Below are 23,505 nucleotides of genomic sequence, written 5' to 3'. Positions count from 1 at the left end.
TCTGTGTCCATTTGTTTTTTCTGAAGGTTAAATCTCATTGCAGTTTGACATTGATTATGATTGGGTGCCTGACCAGTGTTACACAATTTATCATTGATTGTCTCTAGCACGGAATGGAATAAACAAATAGGAAACGCATCATAACAGCAAACACTGGAGATCTGCTCATGCGCTTATAATAGGAGCTTAAAATTCCCTATGATGCTCGCTTATATTTAAGCAAAAGGGGTGTTTTTGGCACTTATGAATATGGTTATCACAGTTGAATATTGTCAAAACTGCACTGAAAAAAGTTAGGATTGACTATAAAAAATTTCTACTCATAAATTCCACAAATAATTACAAAGAAACAGCAAGAAATACATTAAATTAAACATTACTTGAAGTAGAAAGACTGAAAAAGTAATTTATTGTAAAACCTGTTCCAGTAATGTTTTATTTACAGCCTTTGAAAAATATTTTGTTACAGTGTATTTTAGCATTAAAACATCCTTATGTGCCTTATTTAAGCAAAAAGGTACACGATGTTGCACTATTTTAGCATTAAAGTCTTCAAATAAATGGCATTGTTAGACAGTGCAGCAGAGCATAGTCTCTATATTGTTTTCCTACAAATAATTAGTAGAATTATAAATTACATTAAAAAAATTGTTTGATGATGCAGTTTTATGAAACTTTAGAAAGTGCCAGATCAGCTCTAATAAATAAACTGAAGTTGCAGTCTGGTCAAAGCGTTTGCACTCCGGTCCTCTAAATAGACATTGTCAGGTTTTGAGAAAGACTTTTAAGAAAGCTAGAGGACACTCTGAGATGAACGTATCCAAATTTTAGCCACTGCTCAGGAAAAGACAAAACCATGAAAATCAATAGGATTTGCAATAGTGGAATTTCGTCCTTGTTTACACTTTATTTGTTCGTGTCCCTGAGACGCAACAAAATTCATGCAAATTGCATTTCATACCTAAAGCATAGGGGAAGTCGCTTACTGTAAGTCTTGATGATATTTACATTTGGTTTTTTTTTTTTCTGTGAAAATTTTTAACATTCAGTCTATATAATTTAAAGGTTGATTATTTTTATTTATATGACAATGGCTGTGAGTAATATGAAGTAGTACCATCTGCGATTGTATTTGTTATACACACTGAACTTTTGTGAAGATATGTATTCATCTTTTTTTTGATCAATGTTTTTTGACATTTATGACTTCAGTGGAGTGATTCTGATGTTTCACATTGTTAAATCTTGGCTTGGATGGTGAGGGGAAAACATGTGCCTGCGAACGTGTGTTATGTTTAATGTTGTAAATTTAAATTGATTCTCAATGATTCCATCCTCATCTCTGTTGCATTAACATATGCATCAATAGTGATGACAGACACACAACCCAGGCCTGAAGCAAGGGAAACTATGAAACATAGAGAAAAAAAAAAAAAGTACTACGTCAGGTTACTAATTTATCAACGTTTTATTTAAATGACCTAACAACCATATACAAGGTCAAATCAAAAGATGAACTCTTTTTTTAAACATTTATAAATAATCTCTAAGAACCTAAATATATATATAATTGAATAAAATCATGCATGCATCTTATTTAATCTGATGCCTCAATAATAATAATAAGAACTAGCCACTGCCTATAATGGAAAATAATCTCCCCTTCAAGAGTTATTTTAGCTTTAAATTGATGTTGTTACCATTGTGGCACAAATTTGCCACGGGCACTTCAGACAGTGATAGGAATTATTGACATCTGGTGCTCACACTGTTCTGATGGCTGCTGGAAAATCAGCCATGTCAAATAAAGGGGACGGACAAACATGGATAGAAAAGTTGTGAAAATAGCAGAGCTCTCATCATCTCTCCTGAACCCTTCAAACACGCAGCATTTGTTTGGTGTGGCTTAGGCATTTTCGTATTTTTTTCCCTTTGGAATTAAGTATTGCAATTGTGCTTTTAAATTGGTTTTACTCAATACTTATTTTTCTTAGATCCCTTGAGGAAGTCTGGCTTCTTTTCTCTGTAACCATTTTACGGTAAGATATTGCAACAAGCTGACTTTTTTTTTATGTAGAGTAATAAAATTAACGAGATATGTAGTACAGTTTATTAGACTCTCAAGTATTTAAGAATTTTTAAAATTCCTGTTTATTTGTCTTAGATCAAGTATATTTTATATTAACACTTTTGTTTAGATAATCTAAATGTCAATGCTTAAAACGTCAGTAGTTTATTCAGATGTTCTAATAGTTTTAATTGTCAGACATGCTTTACCATGTGGACATCTTTTGTCTTTTTGTTACTGATTTTTTTAACTTTATAAATTACTAGCACTATCATACCTCTAACATATTCCCACAGTACTTCCCACTGAGAGGCAGAGGACGCCTTGTTGCTCTGGAATCAAGGAAATTGCAACAGTTTTACAACTCAAGACCTATTCAATTCAGTTCCATTGTCTTTCTGAGAAAAAGCAAGAACAGAGGGAATGGCTCATCATCAGATACATCACCATAGTCAACACCATCAGCATCCTCACCATGAGCGTCGGCACTCATCTCATCGCCATGGTGCACATCTTCCAGAAGAACATGAAGATAAGAGGTGATAGATTTACACGTATTTGTAATAAAAGCACTTTTGTTAATTTATGTAATAAAAAAAGTAGTTTATATATAAATATAAATGTGCATAATGTATATACACATGGGGGTTGCATTTATCTTAAAGCACAACATTGTATTACTGTAAAATGCAGATAAATACAGCATTAGAATCAATACAAAAAATATTTTTATTCCATGTTTACACCTGGCATTAAGATGCGTTTTGGTCGATCGGATCACAAGTGGATGACGCTAAATGTGGGGGCAGTCGTGGTCTAACGGTTAGAGAGTCAGACTTGTAACCCGAAGGTTGCGGGTTCAATTATCAATACTGGCAGGAAATGACTAAGTTGCCCTTGAGCAAGACACCTAACCCCCAATCACTCCCTGGGTGCCACAGTGAATGGCTGCACACTGCTCCGGGTGTGTATGTCCATGGTTTGCGGTGTGTGTGTTCACCTCTTGTGTTCACTACTCACTGCTCCTAATGTTTGTGCACTAACTAGAACTAACTAATTGTGACAAATTTCGAGTGTGGGTTACTCAACTACAAACTTGGCCTTCACGTCACTTCACTTAAAACTAAAATGTTTTGAGCTTGTCCACTTTCGACCACTTCTGAAAGTCATCGAAAACGCATTTCATACAGTAAACGCTCATGTGGTTGAATGCGTTCAAACAGTCATAAAAAACTGCCTACTCTACCGGCTAGTGATCTAATGTGTAAACTTTATGGGAAATGCGCTAGCCAACCAGGATTTAAACTTTGTTGGCTGAAGGCCCAAGTTTGGTTTGAATACGAAAATTGTACCGAGCACAATGTTCTTTCAACATTCCTGATTTGTAACACACACTTACAGCGTTCGGCGTAGTCTTGCGGCTGTCAGATCAGGAACAAAAGCTGATACTCTCCCGATGTTTTTCCATTGTCTCCGGTCATGTACATATGTAAATTTCACAAGATTATTTTATCCATTAGATCGAAAGATCTAAAAAAAAAAATTTAATTTCCCCACCCATAGACCCTTTCCTTGAAGAAATCAGGACGGAAGTGGTTCAAAGTGGATAAAAGAGATGGATTAAAATACCAGGTTTAAACAAGTGTGTCTCCCTTGTCTACTTGTGATCCGATCGACCAAAACGCATCTTAATACCAGGTGTACACAGGATCAAAATGCAAGTACTATCTCCTGAATGGTTGATGGGCATTGCTAAGCAGTTGCTGACTAGCCCAAGCAAAAATGGTGTGGGATGAGTTCATACATCATTTATAAGTTTATAAGTCATGAGTTTTGAATAAGCAGTAGTAACAGTGATTCCTGCCTTAGTAAGAGCTACTAATAATTTTTCTTCACTTTCATCTATAGTGCCTCAGATGGCAGCAGTGGTCATCTCATTCATGAGCATTATAACCATCATCACTCCCAAGCTAAAAGCCATCATCATCACCATCCTCATTATCAACAACCTCAAGATAAACATCACACACCGAAAAAGAAAACTCACTCTAAAGCTTCAGTGACTTCCTCAAACTCTTCTGGGTCTTCCTCTAGTTCAAAGTCTTCATCAAGCTCATCCAGTTCCGATTCCTCTTCTTCTGATTCATCTTCCTCCTCCAATTCCTCTTCATCTTCTTCCTCCAAATCATATTTTTCCAATTCTAGTTTTTCGTCTTCCTCTTCCTCTGGTTCTTCTTGGTCATCTGAAGCCAGTCTGGAAAAAGCCCCATTGGCTGCCGAGTCCAAGCGAGAAATTCGACGTCCACAGCACTCACAATCATGTATGGATATCAGCAGAGGACGGAGAGCCTTTGAGGATGATGGGGATGATGAGGATGATGCAGATACAATGCCTTTATTGGAAGCTACTGGCCAACAGAAGAAGTCTACAAGCATGGAAAAGAACTTGACAGTCAAAGAAAAGGGTGGAGGGACAGCCAAGAAGGCAACATATTCCCGAGAACAGAATGAAAAGGGAAATAGGGGGCAAGAACAGAATCACGCTAAAGCGGCTGCAAACATAAGAAAGACCAAGTCTATGGAGGTTCTGCCCAGGCGAGTGGATCATGCTGGTGCTGGAGACTTGGATGAGAAAGAGCGGGAGAAAAGGAAACAAGAAGCCCATAAGATCTTTGTGAAGGAGAAGATAAAGTTTTCTGCCTTTTTGAACGAAATCACAAGGCAGGTGCTTAGCCCATCAAGACTTACTTCCCTTGGGGTAACAGATGTCCATAGGCCCTCGAGCCCTGGACAGACTTCAACGTCTCCAATGACATTGTCCCCAAAGCCTGAACATAAAAGTGAAAAGAAGTCAAAAATTACTAGAAGCCGGCCGGGAAGCAGTGCTAGCTCCATAACTTCAACTGCTCATTCCCATGTTAGCAAACGCTCGCACTCCAGTAAGTACTCCCATTCCAAACGTCACTCACATTCAAGCAAGACCTCCCGCTCCAACAAGCATCCTTATTCTGAAAGGGACCTCATCAATCAACAACAGCATCAGGCTGTTCCCAGGCGTCGTTATGACAGTGCAAGAAGTGATACAAGCAATACTAGCTCTTCCTCAAAATGTCTTTCATCTGGGACTGAATGTGGTCACAAAGGTCAGAAGCAGCACCAAATTGCCCCCAAAGAGAAACATTTCAATTCATCGAATCATCGAAATTCACACCACAAATCATCTCCTTCTCACCACCATCACAATGAAGATTATCATAGCCCACCTTCATGTCCTTGTTCTCCAGAATCAGAAAACCACCATCGTCATTCCCCTCAAGAATCTCATCACCATCATTCCCATCAAGAATCTCATCACCGTCATTCCCATCAAGAACCTCATCACCATCATGCCCATCCAGAATCTCATCACCATCATTCACCATCGCCATCTCATCAGCACTATGGAACTCATCATAGCCCATCACCACACCATCATTCTCCTTCAGATTCCCACCATCATTCACCCTCTCCATCACAATACCATCATGGAGCTCACCGCAGCTCAACACACTCTTCTAAGTCAGGGACTCACCATCATCTTTCCCATCCAGAAGCTCATCCTTCTCACAAAGAATCACACCACCACAGCCACCATCAACGTTCACCTTCACCGCCACTTCACAACCATGGAAGTCACAGCAGCTCAGTTTCAGAACCTTCCCACCATCATTCCCATTCAAAATCTCACCACTATTATTCGCCTCCTGCTCTCCACCACCATGGAGAGCATGGTAGTACAACTAATCTTTCTACTGACACAGAAAGTCACCACCAGTCTGATGTGAAATTGCAACACCATCATTCTGACCATGAGTCCTCTCACCCCAAATCTCACCATCACCATCATCATCATCATCATTCCCATCCTAATCACTCATCCAACACCATCCAACGCCATCACACTTCTGATTCTCACACTGAAAATCGCCAACACTCTCATTCTCATAATGCATCTCCTACACCGGAACACCATTATCATTCTTCTCATACTGACTCTCACCATAGTCCTCATCAACATCACCATCACTCATCTGACAGTTATCCAAAAGGCCCTGCTCACGCTAATTCCCATCATTATGAAAATCATCCTAACGTACATTCAGAATCCCAAGATCACAACGCATCACATCCTAAAGGACACCTTTCCCGTTTAGAACTCCACCACCACAGTGAACATGATCCTCTGGAATCTCACCCAAACCATATCCCCTCAGGAAGTCATGAAACCCCCCCTGTTGAACCTGATCATTACCATCACCACAAATCTCAAGAATCCCACCATTATTCCCATTCAAATTCCCATCACCATTCCAATGCAGAGTCTAACCATCCTCAACATCATGAGCATTCAGAATCTCATCATCGTTCCCAACCAGAATCCCACCATCATCATTCTCAAGATCACCATCATTACCATGACAACCCAGAATCGCAGAATCAGCATTCCAATACAGAACATCACCACTTTCATTCTGAATCAAACCACTATCATTCCCACTTCAAAGAGGATCATCACAATGATGATCGCCCGAGTCATCTTCGCCACTCTCCAGTTGGCCAGCGGTCCACTTCTCCTCATTCTAACAAGTCAGATTCATCCGCTAGCTCCACTATCCAGGACGACCAATCGACAGTGAGCTACCAAGAGTCATCCTCATTCCTAAAAGTGAGTATATTTATCTTTAGTGTTAAAGTAGAATGAAAACATACATATTTTATATCAATTGTTGTTGGGTTTTCCACATTTGCAACCAATTTCACCTTTGCATAGGAAAAGGACTCAGAATTGGAGAGATTAATGTGAGTCCATTGTTTACTTTTGCATTCTTTTTTTTTGCATGCAGCCTGCTAAACTTTGGGTCTGGAAATTGCTATTCAGTTTTGTTTGGTACTGAAACAACTTGCTTTAAGATACACTCAGATGTAAATGATCCCCTCCTGGGATGCCATCACTCATAGAAGCACTGTGTCTCTTACAGTCTATATGTGATTCTATTCATGGAGGTGTCTGTCTGTCTAACGTCTGTCGATTCAATCTAGGATGTTACAGGAGCAGAATGAGGTTCTCCACCACAGCTTGCTGCAGACCACTGTGCGAATGGAATGCATGGGATCTGAATTCAAAACTGGCCACCAGCTGATTGAATCTGAGTTACAAAGAACTCGCATAGAGCTAAACAGCTTATTGGAGCGGTTCACAAGGTGAGACACAAGACTAAATTGTACTGTGCTATATAGCACATTCTATTCTATTCTATTCTATTCTATTCTATTCTATTCTATTCTATTCTATTCTATTCTATTCTATTGGATTAATGTATAATGCATGCACATCAAATAAACCAGTCCAAAAAAAGCTGATTTTAGCATGATTTGAGCTCAAACTTTCAGTCAGGTTTTGTGGTCTGGAAGGCAGTGCACATCCTCCATTTATTCATTTTGCATACACTAATTTTTTTTTTTCATACACAACAGATGTATTTTTTTTTATAAGAGGATATATGAGACATGACTTTTCATGACAAAAGAAGATTTTTTATGGCATTTAACAATTAATGTGTTGTTTTAGCTTTTAATAGTTTTATAAGATTTGCTCCAACAAGAGAAAGAGCCCTGCAGGTTTCTCTAATATTTCATCTGAGCAAACCCAAATTTCCCTTGTGAAAAAGAAGTTTGCTTAATAGTACTGAATGTGTGTTCCTCAGATTTTAAATGTATTTACAAAAAAGAAATTCATATAATATTAATTAAAAAGCCAACTGAGTGTACTTAAAAATAGTACACTTTCATGATTTCAATATTATAAATCCTTTCTTTTAACAATCTTTTGTCATTCGAAAGAAGTACACTTATTCTAATGTGTTGACTAAAGCAGATGTAAAGTACTTGATTACAATTTAAATTGTAGTGTGGTACTTAATAAAACATTTAAACTTTAAAGTAAATGTATTTTCAATATTTTCAATTACAACTTCAGCATTACAAATGTGTAACTACAAATATATATAATACATGACATACAAGATTCTACAAGAAATTGCATAAAATTATGCATTAGTTTATCATAAATGCTTGTCAATACATTCAGCAGTACACTTCAACCATATTTTAAGATGAAGATGTACTTAAGTCCCACTTAAGTGGGTAAAAAAAAAACACTTTGCACACAAGTGCATTTAACATAACGTTGAACTATAATACATATTTTTATTTAGTTAAGTAAATAATTAATGAATTAACATGCAAATAAAGTGTTAGTTCACCCAAAAATGAAAATTCTGTCAGTAATTAACCCCGCAAGACTTTCGATCATTTTCGGAACACAAATTAAGATATTTTTGATGAAACTGAGAGCTGGCTCATTCTTTCATAGGCTGCTAGGTAATTGCATCTGCCGACCCAGAAAAGTTTGTAAAGACATTGTTAAAATAGTCCAAGTGACAGTGGCTCAACCTTAAGTAGCCTATATCATGAGAGTACTTTTGTGCGCAAAAATAATGACTTTATTCAACTATTCATTTTCTTCTGTGTGGGCCTCTAATGTGAGTTCACGAGAGCGCCACGACCCATACGCGAGAAGTGAGAAGATCATTTGATGGGAAAGTGTGAAAGGTAAGCCATTCATTTTGCGGCTTTGGTAAGCACTTTTACGCTTTATTGTTGGTTTCTCACGATTCGGACATCCAGGAAATGCACAGTTAGAATCATTTTAAACACTAAATCGAGACACATCTGTGTCATCTTAGTTCTCGCGTATGGGTCGTGGCGCTCTCGTGAACTCACGTCAGAGGCACACACAGAAGAAAATGAATAGTTGAATAAAGTCTTCTGTATTTTCATCGTGCGATAAACTTACGGTTGAGCCACTGTAGTCACTTGGACTATTTTAACGATGTCTTTACTAACTTTTCTGGGACGGCAGATGCAATTACCTAACAGCCTATGAAAGAGTGAGACAGCTATCAGATTTAATCAAAATATCTTAATTCGTGTTCCGAAGATGAACGAAGGTCTTACTGGGTTGGAACAACATGAGGGTGAGTAATTACACACAGAATTTTCATTTCTGGGTGAACTAACCCTTTAAGTGTCTGAAAACTTTACATTACAGTTCTTGTTATTCTGTTAAAGTGTATTAGGGTAAGGACATTTCTTTCTTTCTTTCTCTTTCATCAGACTTCAGGACAACTACTCTTGCACACAACAAACCAACCACCTTCTGGAGAAAAAACTGCATTGTGTGGTAAAGCGCAGTTTAATTCTTCAATCTTAGTTCCACCCTAAGGAATTAAGTACATTGGTTTTAATGAATTCACAATCTCATAATATCAATAAACCATTGATTTACACAAGCACTTTCAAATTCAAAACAACCTGTATTTGTATTAAATTTGACTTTATTGTTACATCTGTCTGTCTTGTTACTTCCATTTAGGCACAGAATATGGATGGAGAGCGCGATCGCCTGAACCAGCGAATCTCTGAGCTCACAGATCAACTGTCTGCGGCAAAAACGACCATTCACAGTCTAGAGACCATTAATGTGAGAGTTTGATTTAGCTATTTTTATAATAAGTAATGTTTATATTGACATGCCACTGTTGAATATTTACAATTAGCGATCGGGGCAATGTTCTTCCGAGCAGGTTTGGTCACTCTTTACACGCCTCACACCACAGGAAAATATGATAAAATAATCTATAAAGCCATCAAGATAATCGGGACTTTATCTAGGATTGTCGAAAGGGAGAAATCGGTCCAAAGTCAACCAGAATATCTTGTAGTGTGTACCAAGCATTAATAATTTTTTTAATCGATTCCCAGCCCTACCGTTATATTACATTAATTCTTATGTACAATAATTAGTTCATGGTTATTCCAAATATGCCTCTAATCAGAATTATTTTCCTTAATTTAATGACGTTCCAATACCCTTCCATTATACTATAGGTGACATCAATGCTACAGGATGCCCTGGTGAAACATTTGAAGTCTGACGATCCCATAACTCCACTTCCAGTCGCACCACCTCCAGTTCAGTTCATGGATAGTGATCGTTACGACAAAGTCTCAATGCATGGCGACGACCAATCGCTGGGAACACTCCCAGAGGAGGAGGAATCTGATTGGTCAGAAATGGGAGAGGAGGCACAGATCTGCGTCTTGAGGGGTTCGCAGGGAAATCATGGAAATGCATCGTATTACCAATGGCAGCAGAGACAAGGCTGTTGGGAGGGGGTGAACCAATATTCAAAGGGAAATGTGGATACGGAGAGCGAATCTGGGGGTGAGGAGAGCAAATGTCATCAACCTCCTCACGGCCTACAGATACCACATCTCAAGTTCACCGTCCACCCCGAAACCTTACCGATTCCTATCGACGATGTAAGCCTGGGCTGCTTCAATCAGGGTCCTGATGATCCAGATTGCGATGGCTACCACATCACAGATGTACGTAATCTGGGCTCTCCCATTCGTGTGCTCTCTACTAGTCTGGAAGAGATCCACTCCATAGGGATTCTGAAGCAGCAAGAGCAGCAGCAGGATCATCATAAATCCATGATGGACCTCCACCAATCACAAGTTTGCACCAGGCAAGTGTTGTACGAGGATGAGATTGAATGTGATTGGAGAGAAGCGAACAGCCGTGGTGTTGGAGAGCATATAAATGGGATGGTTGGTCTGGAGTCTGCTCAAAAAATGCTCAACCACTATATTCATGATGGAGAGAGTACACACTTGTGACATTTTAAAATGGTGAATATTTATTATACATTTATTATTATAGCACTTATGGTTTCAAAATATTTGTGGCAAAGGCACTTTGGCAACGTATTTCATCACTAATTAAAAAAAAAATAATTAATTGTAAGAAGTTGGAATTTAGGTTGAGATGTAGTGAAGTCTTAAAGGGGCTATGTGTAGAATTGAGAAACCCTTGTTATTAGCGATAGCGACACCGGTGGCCGTTAAGTGAACTGCAGCCAGCAGCTTATTGCTTGTGCTAGAAGAGACTGAACGTGATATACACAGTGAAGTTCTTTTTCGTTCTTCGGTTAATAGTAAAAAAACTTGTAAATACCTTTGCAGCGATATATTGTTAACAAACATCCACGCTGCTGATTCGTTTAGACGAACGTATGTGCTGCTCACTTTCCTCTCAATAACAAAAATGACAAAATAGCAGTTAAGAAAGCATTTGATCATAGCAATGTGGATCTGTTTAAACCAGCTCTGCATTTCACAGATAGATAAGGTAATGATTTTTTTTTTTTTACCTTTAAGGTTATGTTTGATTATAAAGTATATTTGAGACTACGGACTTTATAGATCTGGTTATGTGAGACTATAGTTTGAACGAATCCCTTTTCTTTGCATGACACATTGATATTTCAGTACAGAATGGCTCTTTCATAATTTTCCTGAACATTGTATAAGCATTCATTGCATGTGTCATTGAATGGAAGAGAGGCTCACAGGAGCGCGCGTAAACGCTACATCCTTTACATTTCCTTCACAAAAAAATCAGTCTACAGGCTTTTATATACGACTTCTCGTCAAGCTGTTCACTTTGCAATAAAAAAAGTGATTAATACGTCATTGTTTTTGGGCTACTGTATAAAGCATTTTGCTAATAGTTAATGTAGCAATTAAATGCTGGTTGATGTTTATTGCTTATTAATGTAATAAAGATTACAGCAATAAGAGTAACGAAAAATTAATGGGTGAATTTGACTTTCAGCCTCGCTTCCCAGCGAAGGGAGGCTGAAATTAATATGAGGATCATCTGCACACTCACATTCAGGTCTGCTTGCATTCTTTTCATTCTTTAATTAATTCCTGATGGATCAAGTCCCTGCCTTTTCCCCCTGAACATCCAGTTTCAGTAGCAATAATAACTCATTAGAGAAGTAAAGTGGGTTGCGAATGCTATTTCTTGACGACTTTAAAGATTGTTTCTGTAGTTTTAGATCATAGTGAAAGATATTTCACCACTGAAAGATCCGCATTGATCTGATTTTCCATCTTGATTTTCTGTGTTGTTGACGTATTCACCTGTAGAAAACGCTTGATCCCCTAAAGATCTTGATGCCACAAGAGTATCTCACATTGTTTTCTTGATTCTAGTCAGACGTATACTTCTTGGGTTTGGTATTTTTAAAGACAAAATAATTTAAGCTGTAAAGCCTGCTTAGTAGATATTCATATTTACTCAATATTTATTTGCATTTTTAATGTTTTGTTTGAGTGCATGTGCTTATGCATTTGTAATTATTCTAATACTCTTACTTCTAAAGCTTTATTTGTGTCTGATAACCTTAGCAGCAACTTGAAGAGGTATAAATAGGTATAAAAACATTGATTGATTAAGGGAGGAGTGAAAAACTAAGGTAAACGGAGTCCTGTCTTTAAGACTATACTTCACATACAGTTTTTTTTAAAAGCAAAAGGTTATAAGAAAAACATTTTCCATGCAATTTTTTTCATTCCATATGTTTTTCCATTAGAAAAATGTAAAATAAATTGTAAATGTAATGCATGTTGTTTGTGTGTATGACAATATAATAGAACATTAAAGAATAAGAACATCGTGTTTGTTTTTAGAAAGAAAAAAAACTCCTAGGATTTTGCAGTAGAATGTCATTTTGATTTTGTTTATGAAACGGTGCACCCGCTTCTACAAACTCTATAATGCATCATCCTATATTGCCTTGCTGTTGCAGTTTGTATTAATGTCTATAACTATGCTGATATAAATAAATGAAAGTAAAACAAATATTAATGTTGTAAGCCTCTTATATTCATTTCAGTGGGTATTGTATGCAGTTGTATTAAGTAATTTACAAACAATTGCACCTGAATTCCTATAACTAAAAACCTGACAATAAAGACACAGTTAAAGATACATCCATAAATAATAGAAAAGAAAATTGAAATACATATTATAAATTATTATATACTGTATGAGTATACTTTGGTTACTATTTTTTAGTTAAATAGTTCATTTTATAATAGTTCATTTTATATTGCCCTTCAGTGTAAAAAAAAGCATGATTAAAAGTAAAAATATTTCATGTAGTCTCCCAATTAATATGAATGTTGTTTAAAATCAGAATAAACTTACAGTAAATGCAGTTTAACATGTCACACCACCAAACATTGACTAAATTAAAATTCCCCAAAGTATTTCATGTCAACTAGTCATTTAAATGACTTAGTAGCCTATAGTCATTTTAAGAATTAAGCTGGAATAAGATATGGATTAAAGAACTGAAATCAAATCAAAAGCTAATGACATCTCAGCAAAGTTTATTTTACATCCATGTAAGCACATCACGGTAACACTTTACAATAAGGTCTCATTTGCTAACTTTAGTTAATGCATTAACTAACATAACCTAACAATGAGTATATTTTTACAGCATTTATTAACCTTTGTTAATGTTAAGTGAGAAAGTTCACAGTGCAATAACTCATGTTTACAGATAAAACTTTTGATTTTAAAAATGAATTAGTAATTTTTGAAATGATCACTAGCTAATATTAATAAACGCTTTTGAAGTATTGTACCCCGCAGTTTGCATGTTCTCGCCTTGTCAGCGAGCGTTTCCTCCCACAAACCAAAGACATGCAGGATAAGTGAACTGGAGAGACAAAAACTGCCTGTATGTGTGAATGTAATTGTGACTGGTGTGTGAGCCCTGTCCAAGGTGTTTCCCCACTTGTAATCTATATTTCAGTCATGACACTCTAGAGGGCGCAGGCTGATATTGCATCATTACAGCATGGCACAAGCTAATTGGCCTCTGCTGATCGTGCAGTCAATGAGATTGCTTGCTCAGCATTTAAATAGTCTGGTTCATTGTTTGTTGTGGGCTAGTCCTGCTTTCTCTGAAACCCTCCACCTCCCCCAGCTCCACCTGTCTAGATCTGCTCGGGATTTATGTATGTCTATTTATCCTGCAGCAGCATATCTTACAGGCTCACAGCAACTTGTGTATCTATAGCAGTAACAAGTCCATACTTGCTCTGTAGCAGCAGCAGCGTTGCAGATCCAGCCAGACCAAATACATTAACATTGCAATATTAAATAACATGCTAAGGGCCAGATTAACTAACAGCTTGTGCCAGTGCAAACCCTCTTTTGGCGTAAAAAAAATACTGTTAGGATTCACTAAAGACACACAGTGAATAAACTGTGCCAAAAAAGGCATGGGCAGAGTTATTTTTTGCGGCTGACTAATAATTAATTTGTTACATTTATATAGCACTTTTATAGGTTCTCAAAGTGCTTTAAGTATGGAAGGGGGAATCTCCTCAACCACCACCAATGTGCAGCATAACCTGGATGATGCGACGGCAGCCATACTGTGCCAGAACGCCCACCACACTCACACACACACCAGCTTACTGGTTGAGAGGAGACAGTGATGAAGCGTGGGCATGACAACTAAGGCTGAGACTAGTAAGGGATAGACATACCAATGAATTCAATGGATTGTAGTAGTGTTGTGTACGGTAGATCAGCATATGGGGATGATCAGGAGGCCATGATGGACAGAGGCCAAGGTGCAAATTTGGCCAGGATGCCGCGGTTCAACCCCTACTCTTTATCGAAGGAAATCCTGGAATTTTTAATGACCACAGAGAGTCAGAACCACGGTTTAACGTCTTATCTGAATGACGGTGCTCTTTGACAGTATATTGTTACCATCACTTTACTGGGGTGTTAGGACCCACACAGACCACAAGGTGAGCGCCTCCTACTGGCCTCACTAACACATCTTCCAGCAGAAACCTGGTTTTCCCAGGAGGTTTCCCATCCTGGTACTGACCCGGCTCAGCCCTTCTTAGCTTCAGCTGGCAACCGGTCTTGGGCTACAGGGTGATATGGCTGCTGGAATAACTTTTGTAGGAGTTTTTCCTTTCAGATGCTAAATTAATGGGAGGAGAGTATTTATATGAATCATGCAAGGTGATTTACTAAGGTTTGCGTCATTATTTACTGCCCCCAAAAAAGCACGTCTTAAACCAGATGCTAACTGATGGATTGCGTTGGTCATTATGGAAAGTATCCAGCCACATCTGTGTTCTTTAGTCAGTAAATCACACGCAGAACTTTCCACTCCCATCTTTGCATTTATGATTTTGTGCTCTCACGCTAATTTGCCCTATTTAGTAAATCTGGCCCTAAAACTGTTCAGAGAGTTGTCATGATTGAAATATTTTTTTATTGTAAACAAATTCGGTTCTCATAAAAGTTTTTGAATCCTTCATTTTTTAAGAGAAGTGAAGTTTGTTGATGCGTAACGTCGTTTTGCTATCCTTCACACAAAGGGGTTGGACAGAGCAGAAAATTGATGAAGATCGTTAATGTGTGAATTACAGTTTTTTCGTTTTTTCTATCAATCTTAATGGGTGTTTTTGTATTTAAGCACAAGAACAGGATCTTCCCTTTGGATGCTCTCATGGCCGCCTATACTCAGGGAAGTCTGAACTTTAAAGGAAGGCAACGGTCCTAATAATTTCTACAGTCTACAAAATGCAGCACCGTATGCAGTCAAAATTTAACATCTATCAACTTTAAAGACAGCTTTAAGCACAATGGCTGCCACTTTTCTTCACGGCTGGCTATCATAACCCTTTCAATCTCTTCCTTGTCGTTATTCATCATCTTTATCCTCTACATATGAGATGCAATGCAGCGATGCACGGCTTGCTTTGCTGAGCAGACAGTGGCCTTGTTTCCCATTGGAGAGGACCATTGTAATAGGATAGTTTATGGATTACAGGTAAGACGCACAAGACCTCTAACTTTGGCCAAGTCCAGTGTGTCTCACCCAAGCATGGGCATGGAGGTGGAAGGGCACCACGGTCACCACTGAGTGGGCATCTGGCTCATTTTAGCATCGTTACGGGGGGGATCACCACACAAAAACCTGGACTGAAATTTGCTAACGGATTAAGTGACACCGACATACAGAATAGCGGCTGCGTTGTTTGGATGAAATTTAATTGATCTTAAATTCTAACAAAGGAAGTGTAACGGATTGAAACAAACAAAGTTTTCTTTTTTCTTTTTCTTTCCCGCAAAATTTGAACCTCCAGCAGTTCCAACCTGATTCTCAGGACTTCTTTCAAAGAGTTCACATTTTGGCAACGTTTTGTATTTTTCCACACTCTTCTAGTCTTCCCTTTTTCTCAAGTTTACATCATAATACTCTTTCACAATGGTTGTGGGTAAGATGAAGTTCACTTTTCAGAAAAGGGTGAAGTTGGCCCAGGGTTTGTGGCTGCTCTCATGGATGTCAACTCTGGGTGGAGCGATTACCTTCACTTTAGGATGCTTCCTAAAGACTGAGCTTCGAAGGAGGGGAGAGGTATCCATTTAACCCTCATATTTTTCATTTGCTTGATGTTTTTTGCTAATAATTCCATGTACTATGCAATAATTCGCTTTGAGCTTTAAAATAGCCTTTGATGCATTCAGTAGCAAATTAACTTTTTGTACAAAGGTGTTTTTTTTTTATGGCCTTGATTTAGTCCATGGAAGTTTATAGAAGCTCTATTGTAAATTGACAATGATCTTAGTAATTAATAAATAACTATGTTAAGGGCTAAAACGATTCAGAAATATCTGACATGGATTATCCCAAGTGAATATAAATATTATCTAAGCCGGTCATAATTGGCTTAAGGAACTGTCCTTTGAGCTGGTTTGACCGTCTAGATGGGTCATAATCAACCTGCTGATAAAGAGTGACATCTATCTGAAGAGGGCCATACTTGTCTAGTTACTCACACCAATATTTGTATTGACACACACGCACACACACACACACACACACACACACACACACACACACACACACACACACACACACACACACACACACACACACACACACACACACACACACACACACACACACACACACACACACACACTGATTCTGATTTAAATATATATTTTTTTCTTTAAAGAAAGCAAGGAAAAATACTTTGATGAAGCTTAGGTAGTTACTAATTGGTTTACAAGTCCCAATGGATTATCAAATTCACTCGAATCTCTCTGTAAACATAATGGAAAACAAAGTCAAAACTTAGTGCTTTTAATGTATCAGCTTTCTCTTATTCTCAAAAAATTATTGAACATACTTAGCTAATTTAGGGGTTATTCTACACTGATTTTATATATCTACTCTAATAAAAAATTGCTCACTCTCCAAAGCTTGTTTAAAGGGACAGTTCACTCAAAAATGAAAATTATGTAATTAATTATTCACCCTCATATCGTTCCAAACCCGTAAGACTTTCGTTCATCCTTGGAACACAAATGAAGATCTTTTTGATTAAATCTGAGAGTTTTCTGTCCCTCCATTGACAGATACGCAACTACTACTTTGACACTTCAAAAAGGTTATGGAGATCGTAAAACGAATCCATATGAATTGAGCGGTTTAGTCCAAATTTTCTGAAGAGACTCAATCGCTTTACATGATGAAGAGATTGAATTTTGGCTTTTATTCACATTTAAACATTGGTCAGCGAACATAGAAACTTGACGCGCAAACCGAACCGGCTTGACGCGCGAGTACAAACCTCATTGGTTCTTGTGGAAGCTCAAACGTGTTGTGTTTCAATCTGTTCATCATATCAAGCGTTCGAGTCTCTTCAGAAAATTTGGACTAAACCGCTCAATTCATAAGGATAAGTTTTACAATCTCTTTATGAACTTTTTGAAGCGCCAAAGTGGTAGTTGCATAGACTGTCAATGGAGGGACAGAAAGCTCTCCGATTTCATTAAAAAGCTCTTCATTTTTGTTCCGAAGATGAACAAAAGTCTTATGGGTTTGAAACGACATGAGGATGAGTAATTAATGACAAAACTTTGATTTTTGAGTGAACTTACCCTTTAAGCAAATTCAATATACACAGTGAGCTCAAAATGGACTGACATCAACATCCTCCTGTCCTTTAGGTAATGGACAACACAGACATCCACTGTGTGCCCAACACCTTGTTGATTGTGGGTCTGGCTTCAATGGGCATTAATTATTTTGCCAGTCGAATCTGCCAGGACGCCCTAGATGCGGGGCGTTTCCCACAATGGAAAACCTTCCTAAAGCCCTTCTATGGATGCTCGATATTCTTCACCACCCTCATGCTGTTTTCAGTCATCTTGAGTTACGCCATGATGGGCAGCCTAGAGTCCTCGTTGAAAATCGGCTTGAAGAACGGCATTCGCTTCTACAAGGACACCGACACCCCTGGCCGCTGCTACCAGAAGCAGACCATTGATCGTCTTCAGATGGAGTTCCAGTGCTGTGGAAACAGCGACTACAGGGATTGGTTTGAGGTGCAGTGGATCAGCAACCGTTACCTGGATTTCAGCTCTAAGGAAGTTAAGGAGTGAGTCAAAGAAAATGTCAATTAAAAGTGTTAAAGTGATAAAGCAGTTCATCGAATAATTACAATTCTGACATCATTTACACACCTTCAGGTCGTTCCAAATTTGTATGACATTCTGTCTTCTGCAGAACACAAAAGAACATATTTTGAAGAATGTTCAACTGTTTTTGTCCATGCAATGATTTTGGGGTCCAAAACAACATTGCACACCATGATTTTTATTGTATGGGCATTAACAGGTTTAGAAAGACATGGAGGTAGGTAAATGATGACAGAATTAAACTTTTTGGGTAACCTATCCCTTTATTTGGTAATTGGGTAAATGGTATTGGGCATTTTGGGGTAAACTATCTCTGCGCTTACTCTGCTTAGGACACCTATGTGAACTTGAGGAGAACTTCAGACTTTATACTGAATTTCCACAAAAACCACCAAAATGGCTTAGAAAAGTGAAATTAGTTCTGAAAAATTGGTAGCACTTTATTTTACAGTCCTGTTCCCCATGTTCATTATAGTAATTACAATAACTGGATAATTGCTAGATACTAACCCTGAACCTACCCCTATACCTAACCTTAACCGATGTAGTTACCTTAGGGCCTGTTTACTCCTGGTCACTTCATAGCTATCCAATCTTGAAAAGACCCGATGTAAATACCCTCCGAAACGCATTTGAGACGGATTTAAATCCAATCACTCAAACCACTTCATGAGATGATCTAGACTCATTCCAGACGAAACTGGACAAGTGTAAATGCATCTGGTTGTTGAAACCACATAAGTAAATTTTACTCCTCCCAACAATGCTAAAAAAATAAACATGTGAGAGATGTTATTAAAGGCTATATGACATTTTATAGCCATGCTATCAAGACAAAGGTGAAAACGTTGACTCAGACATTCATGTGTCTGTTAATAAATGTACAGTCACATTAGCGAAATTTGTCAGCAAAAAGGTCCATTGTTTATTGTCAATAGTGTAGCGATGTAGCTCACACAAAAGTCACTTTTAAACCAAGCAGCTTACTATTGGTCAATGTGGTCCATGTGACCAAATGGAACTGAAAAATCTGTGTGGGAGATTCCCAGTTGCATGAATTACTGTTATTGAAATGACCACATTTCGCCAATGAAAATGTTAAATGTAACATCACTGTATAAAAGCACAAAGGTATAAATAAAAAGCATAAAGTACAACTGAGGAAAATTTAAGTTAAGATATTTTTGAGATCTATTTTTAACTTTATGAGCAGCAATTTAGAACTATCTCATATGACCTGCCGTAACAGTTTGCAATCATTCAGTGCTCTTTTCTTCCATTTTCTTCATCTTCAATCCTTTAGCCGCATTAAGAGCAATGTGGATGGCCGTTACTTGGTTGACGGCGTGCCCTTCAGTTGCTGTAACCCTAGTTCTCCCAGACCCTGTATCCAATACAAAATCACCAACAACTCTGCCCACTACAACTACGAGCATGAGACCGAAGAACTCAACCTCTTCATTCGTGGTTGCAGAGAAGCCCTGGTCAACTATTACATGGGTCTGATGAACACCATTGGAGCTGCAGTTCTGTCTGTCTTTATGATTCAGGTACATTGTCACAGGTTTGCATGTACGCAATGGATCTTAATCAGGGTAGACACCATATTTATTTAAATATAAATTAAAATGAGAGCGATTAGTCTCACGTAGCCAGACCTTCAGTTTGATGGCAGAAGGTCTGCAGCTTTCATTGGCCAAGGACCAACCAAGAGGCCGTCTGACTGACATGTAAAGCAACCAATCACAGTTCATTTGGTACAGGGCCATGTTTAGGTCGTGAAAATGTAAAGTCGATGTCCCAATAATAACAGACCGCCATGTAAAACTCTTGGAAGTATGCCGTCAACTTTTGATAAGCGCTCATTGTCACATACCACGACAGCTTTGTTCTGCCATGAGGGGGTTTGGCATCACAAAGGCTTTGTTTCCAGGTGAAATGTTAAAGAACGCAAGACGCATGTCTCCCGGAAATCCTGTAGAATTCAACCAATCAAATGACGACTTCGAAACTCCTGAAGTGTTTCCAATTTTGTTTGCCATATGCATCAAATGCCCAGTCAACAGTGCGTGGTCATGACAGCTAAGGCTGAGACTAGCGACGGATAGATATACCAATGAATTCAATGGATTGTAGTAGTGTTGTGTATGGTAGAATAGGAAATATTGAATCTTTCCAAAAATAACAAAAAACAAACAAGCTCATATCTAGCATGAGTTTTGAAAATCAAACCTTCAACCACCTTTCAAGACAACATACAGTAACCCACTGAATGGACATTGAACAGATCACAACTTTGTTTTCATTCGCATTAAAAATCAAATATGCTGTTTAATATCAGTTGGTTTGTGGACAACAAGGTTTAGCCAATTTCATTTTCCAGTTTAGTTTACTTACATTTCTTTGTAAACTACCCCTATACTACAAAAGTTACATTTGGTAACACTTTACAATAAGGTTCTGTTTGTTAACATTTTTTAACTACATGAACCAACAATGAAAAAGTTCTAAAGCATTTGTTAATCTTAGTTAATGTTAAGTTCAACAATTACTGACGCATTATTAAAATTGTATCTGTTAATATTATTTAATGTAACTGAGATGACCTAACAATGAACAGCAGTATTTTTTATTAACTAATGGGCCCTTATTGCAAAGTGTTACCCTAAATTCAAACATCACCTCAGTTGATATGAATAAGTTCTGTCTTACAGTAATTCATTGCAGTGCATTCATTACAGTTACTGAAATGCATTTGTGATAACTGGGCTACCAAGTGTGGCAAAAAAAGGCAATTTCAGTGCATACAGTGTTGGTAGGTTAGTATATATAATTTCAGACTGAACACAATTTGACAAATAAACACCCAGAAATTCTTGTTAATAAATATCTTTTTAAGTTAATATTTTATAACTTGTAACTTGACTTCTACTATACCTGTACTAACCAGCCATTTCTACCCATTTTTCCATATCAATGGCATCTCGTCTATACAGAGCTCAGTGTTGGCCAGTGTGCGCCTCCTGCAGACGTCTATGGAGGCCGTTGCTGGACAGGAGAATGTGGAGATCGAAACCGAGGGCTACTTGCTTGAGAAAGGAGTGAAGGAGACCATCATAGAGTATTTGGATCCTTTGCTGAAGCTCCTGTTGCTGAACCAGGTAAACCCTCCTGAAGCCCAAGCCGAAGCAGGGGCGTCTGGAACCAGCTAAAGAATCAGGACCACTGAAATCGGTCCAGCTGGAGGCTGAGGGTGCTGACAGCTAATCAATCAATTAATTAATGTTTTGGTATTTTTATATACATATATATCCGTTGTATTGACCTAAACACACATCTCAAAGAGTTGTATACTTCGTTAACACTCTAAAATGGTTGTTTCTGAAATAAATGAACAGCATCAAAATTTCACCCAATTTGGTGAGAAGTCTTTTAAATGATGAATGATTACACTGCCAATTCTGCAGCACTCTAATGTTTTATTACCTTGGGGTGAGTAAACGTCTGTTCATTCCTGTCAGGAGAAACCTGGTGCAGCTCTGCCTGGGAAATGACTAGCAATGTGCTTACATTTCCATCATTAATGGTTGAATATTTAAGAGTTACTGAGCAGTTGTGTTAACTGAAAGTTATTTTACATTATTTTACCATTTACAAAATCATACACCTAAAAAAGGCTGATTCAGTAATATACTACTGCTACCATATGGATCTTTGTAAATGATTGTAATCTGGAATAACCGAAACATGCAAAACAATGCCCTTGTGAAAAAGAAATGTGCTTAATTGTAATGAATGTGCACTTGTGTACTTCAAATCTTAAAAGCAACATTTTTAAAAATGTACTTGCAGGTAACATAATACTAATGAAATAAAAGGCCACTTAAGTATTCTTAAAGAGGGTGCACTTTCAAGTACACTAAGTTATATTTGTCAAAATTAAATTATATTTGACTTTATGTAATTTTTTGTGCTTTAAATTAGTACACTTATTTTGATGTGTTAACTAACATACTAGATCACATGTGAAGTACTTTATTATAATTTTAACTGTAGTGTTATTCGATATTACATTTAAATAAATATTTTTAAATATACTAAATTGCAACTTGTATATCTAAATACATGACATACACATTTCAATAGAAATGAAATTAAAGCATATTTTAGTTTACCATTCGACAGCGCACTTTAAAAAACAACAGAAGTAATTATGAAATTACATAAGTCCTACTTAAATGGGTGAAAAAGCACTACTCACATTTAACATACTCACATTTAACAGAAATGTAAACTAAATACATTTGTATTTAATTGTGTATAACATGACATTAAATATCTGAAAACATTAAATTCAACTTGCACTTGACCATATTATTTCATTGATAAGTACTCCTTTTAAAAATATGCTAAAAGTACTTCTTTTTCACAAGGTTTAGCTCCTTCGAACAATAGTAGTTACACTGTGTACTACCCATGACACGATAAAGCTTTCTCTTCCAAAACAAATTTTGTTCTAACCAGCCAACAACCTTGAGAAACGATAGAACACATTGATACTAGGTTTCTATTTCTTTGGCATCACACTGGGTAGCCCCGCCCACTGTCAAATCTCACTGGCCTAAAATCTTGAGAGGTGCTCACTGCAAAACCAATGGGTGGAGCTAGACAGTCCAACCACACCCTAACCCTACCCATAACCCTATCACTAAACATAACTCCACCCATTAGGACAGAGGTGGAGCTGGAGGTCAAGCTCCACCCATTATGTCCAGAGGGGAGGAGCTAAAATCATTTGGCACTGCAGTGAGCACCACTAAGAAATCTCCACATTGCTGATTAAGGGGCCGTTTACACAACACCATGTTCAACTAAAAATGGGAAACTTTTTATGCGTTTTTAACGTTTATTTACACGACAATTATGTTTTGGGGGTCTGGAAACG

At 37.7% G+C, this 23,505-nt stretch overlaps 2 protein-coding genes across 3 annotated transcripts; both read left to right on the top strand.

Annotated features, from left to right (window-relative positions):
• The first annotated feature begins 1,856 nt into the window (after window positions 1-1,856).
• LOC143715041 (uncharacterized) lies at window positions 1,857-11,238 on the top strand. Of its 2 annotated transcripts, XM_077206634.1 has the most exons (9): window positions 1,885-1,899; window positions 1,995-2,039; window positions 2,365-2,607; window positions 3,977-6,773; window positions 6,879-6,907; window positions 7,148-7,309; window positions 9,284-9,350; window positions 9,543-9,650; window positions 10,058-11,238. In XM_077206634.1, exons 3-9 carry the CDS (start codon window positions 2,492-2,494, stop codon window positions 10,850-10,852), a joined length of 4,074 nt encoding a protein of 1,357 aa, XP_077062749.1. In that variant the 5' UTR covers window positions 1,885-1,899; window positions 1,995-2,039; window positions 2,365-2,491; the 3' UTR covers window positions 10,853-11,238. The 2 variants fall into 2 exon arrangements, with proteins under 2 accessions (XP_077062748.1, XP_077062749.1); XM_077206633.1 differs by having other exon boundaries at window positions 1,857-2,039.
• Window positions 11,239-15,918: 4,680 nt separating this feature from the next.
• rom1a (retinal outer segment membrane protein 1a) lies at window positions 15,919-23,505 on the top strand. The gene is made up of 4 exons (XM_077206632.1): window positions 15,919-16,488; window positions 18,090-18,520; window positions 19,864-20,110; window positions 21,557-23,505. The coding sequence occupies exons 1-4, from the start codon at window positions 16,339-16,341 to the stop codon at window positions 21,770-21,772; spliced, it is 1,044 nt and encodes a 347-aa protein (XP_077062747.1). The 5' UTR covers window positions 15,919-16,338; the 3' UTR covers window positions 21,773-23,505.

The sequence above is a fragment of the Siphateles boraxobius genome, unplaced genomic scaffold (genome assembly GCF_051911475.1).
Source record: "Siphateles boraxobius isolate OS27281-9 unplaced genomic scaffold, OSU_SipBor_1 56, whole genome shotgun sequence".
Lineage (NCBI taxonomy): Eukaryota > Metazoa > Chordata > Actinopteri > Cypriniformes > Leuciscidae > Siphateles > Siphateles boraxobius.
The sequence above is the reverse complement of the archived record's forward strand: the minus strand, read 5'-3'. Positions and strand labels throughout refer to the sequence as shown.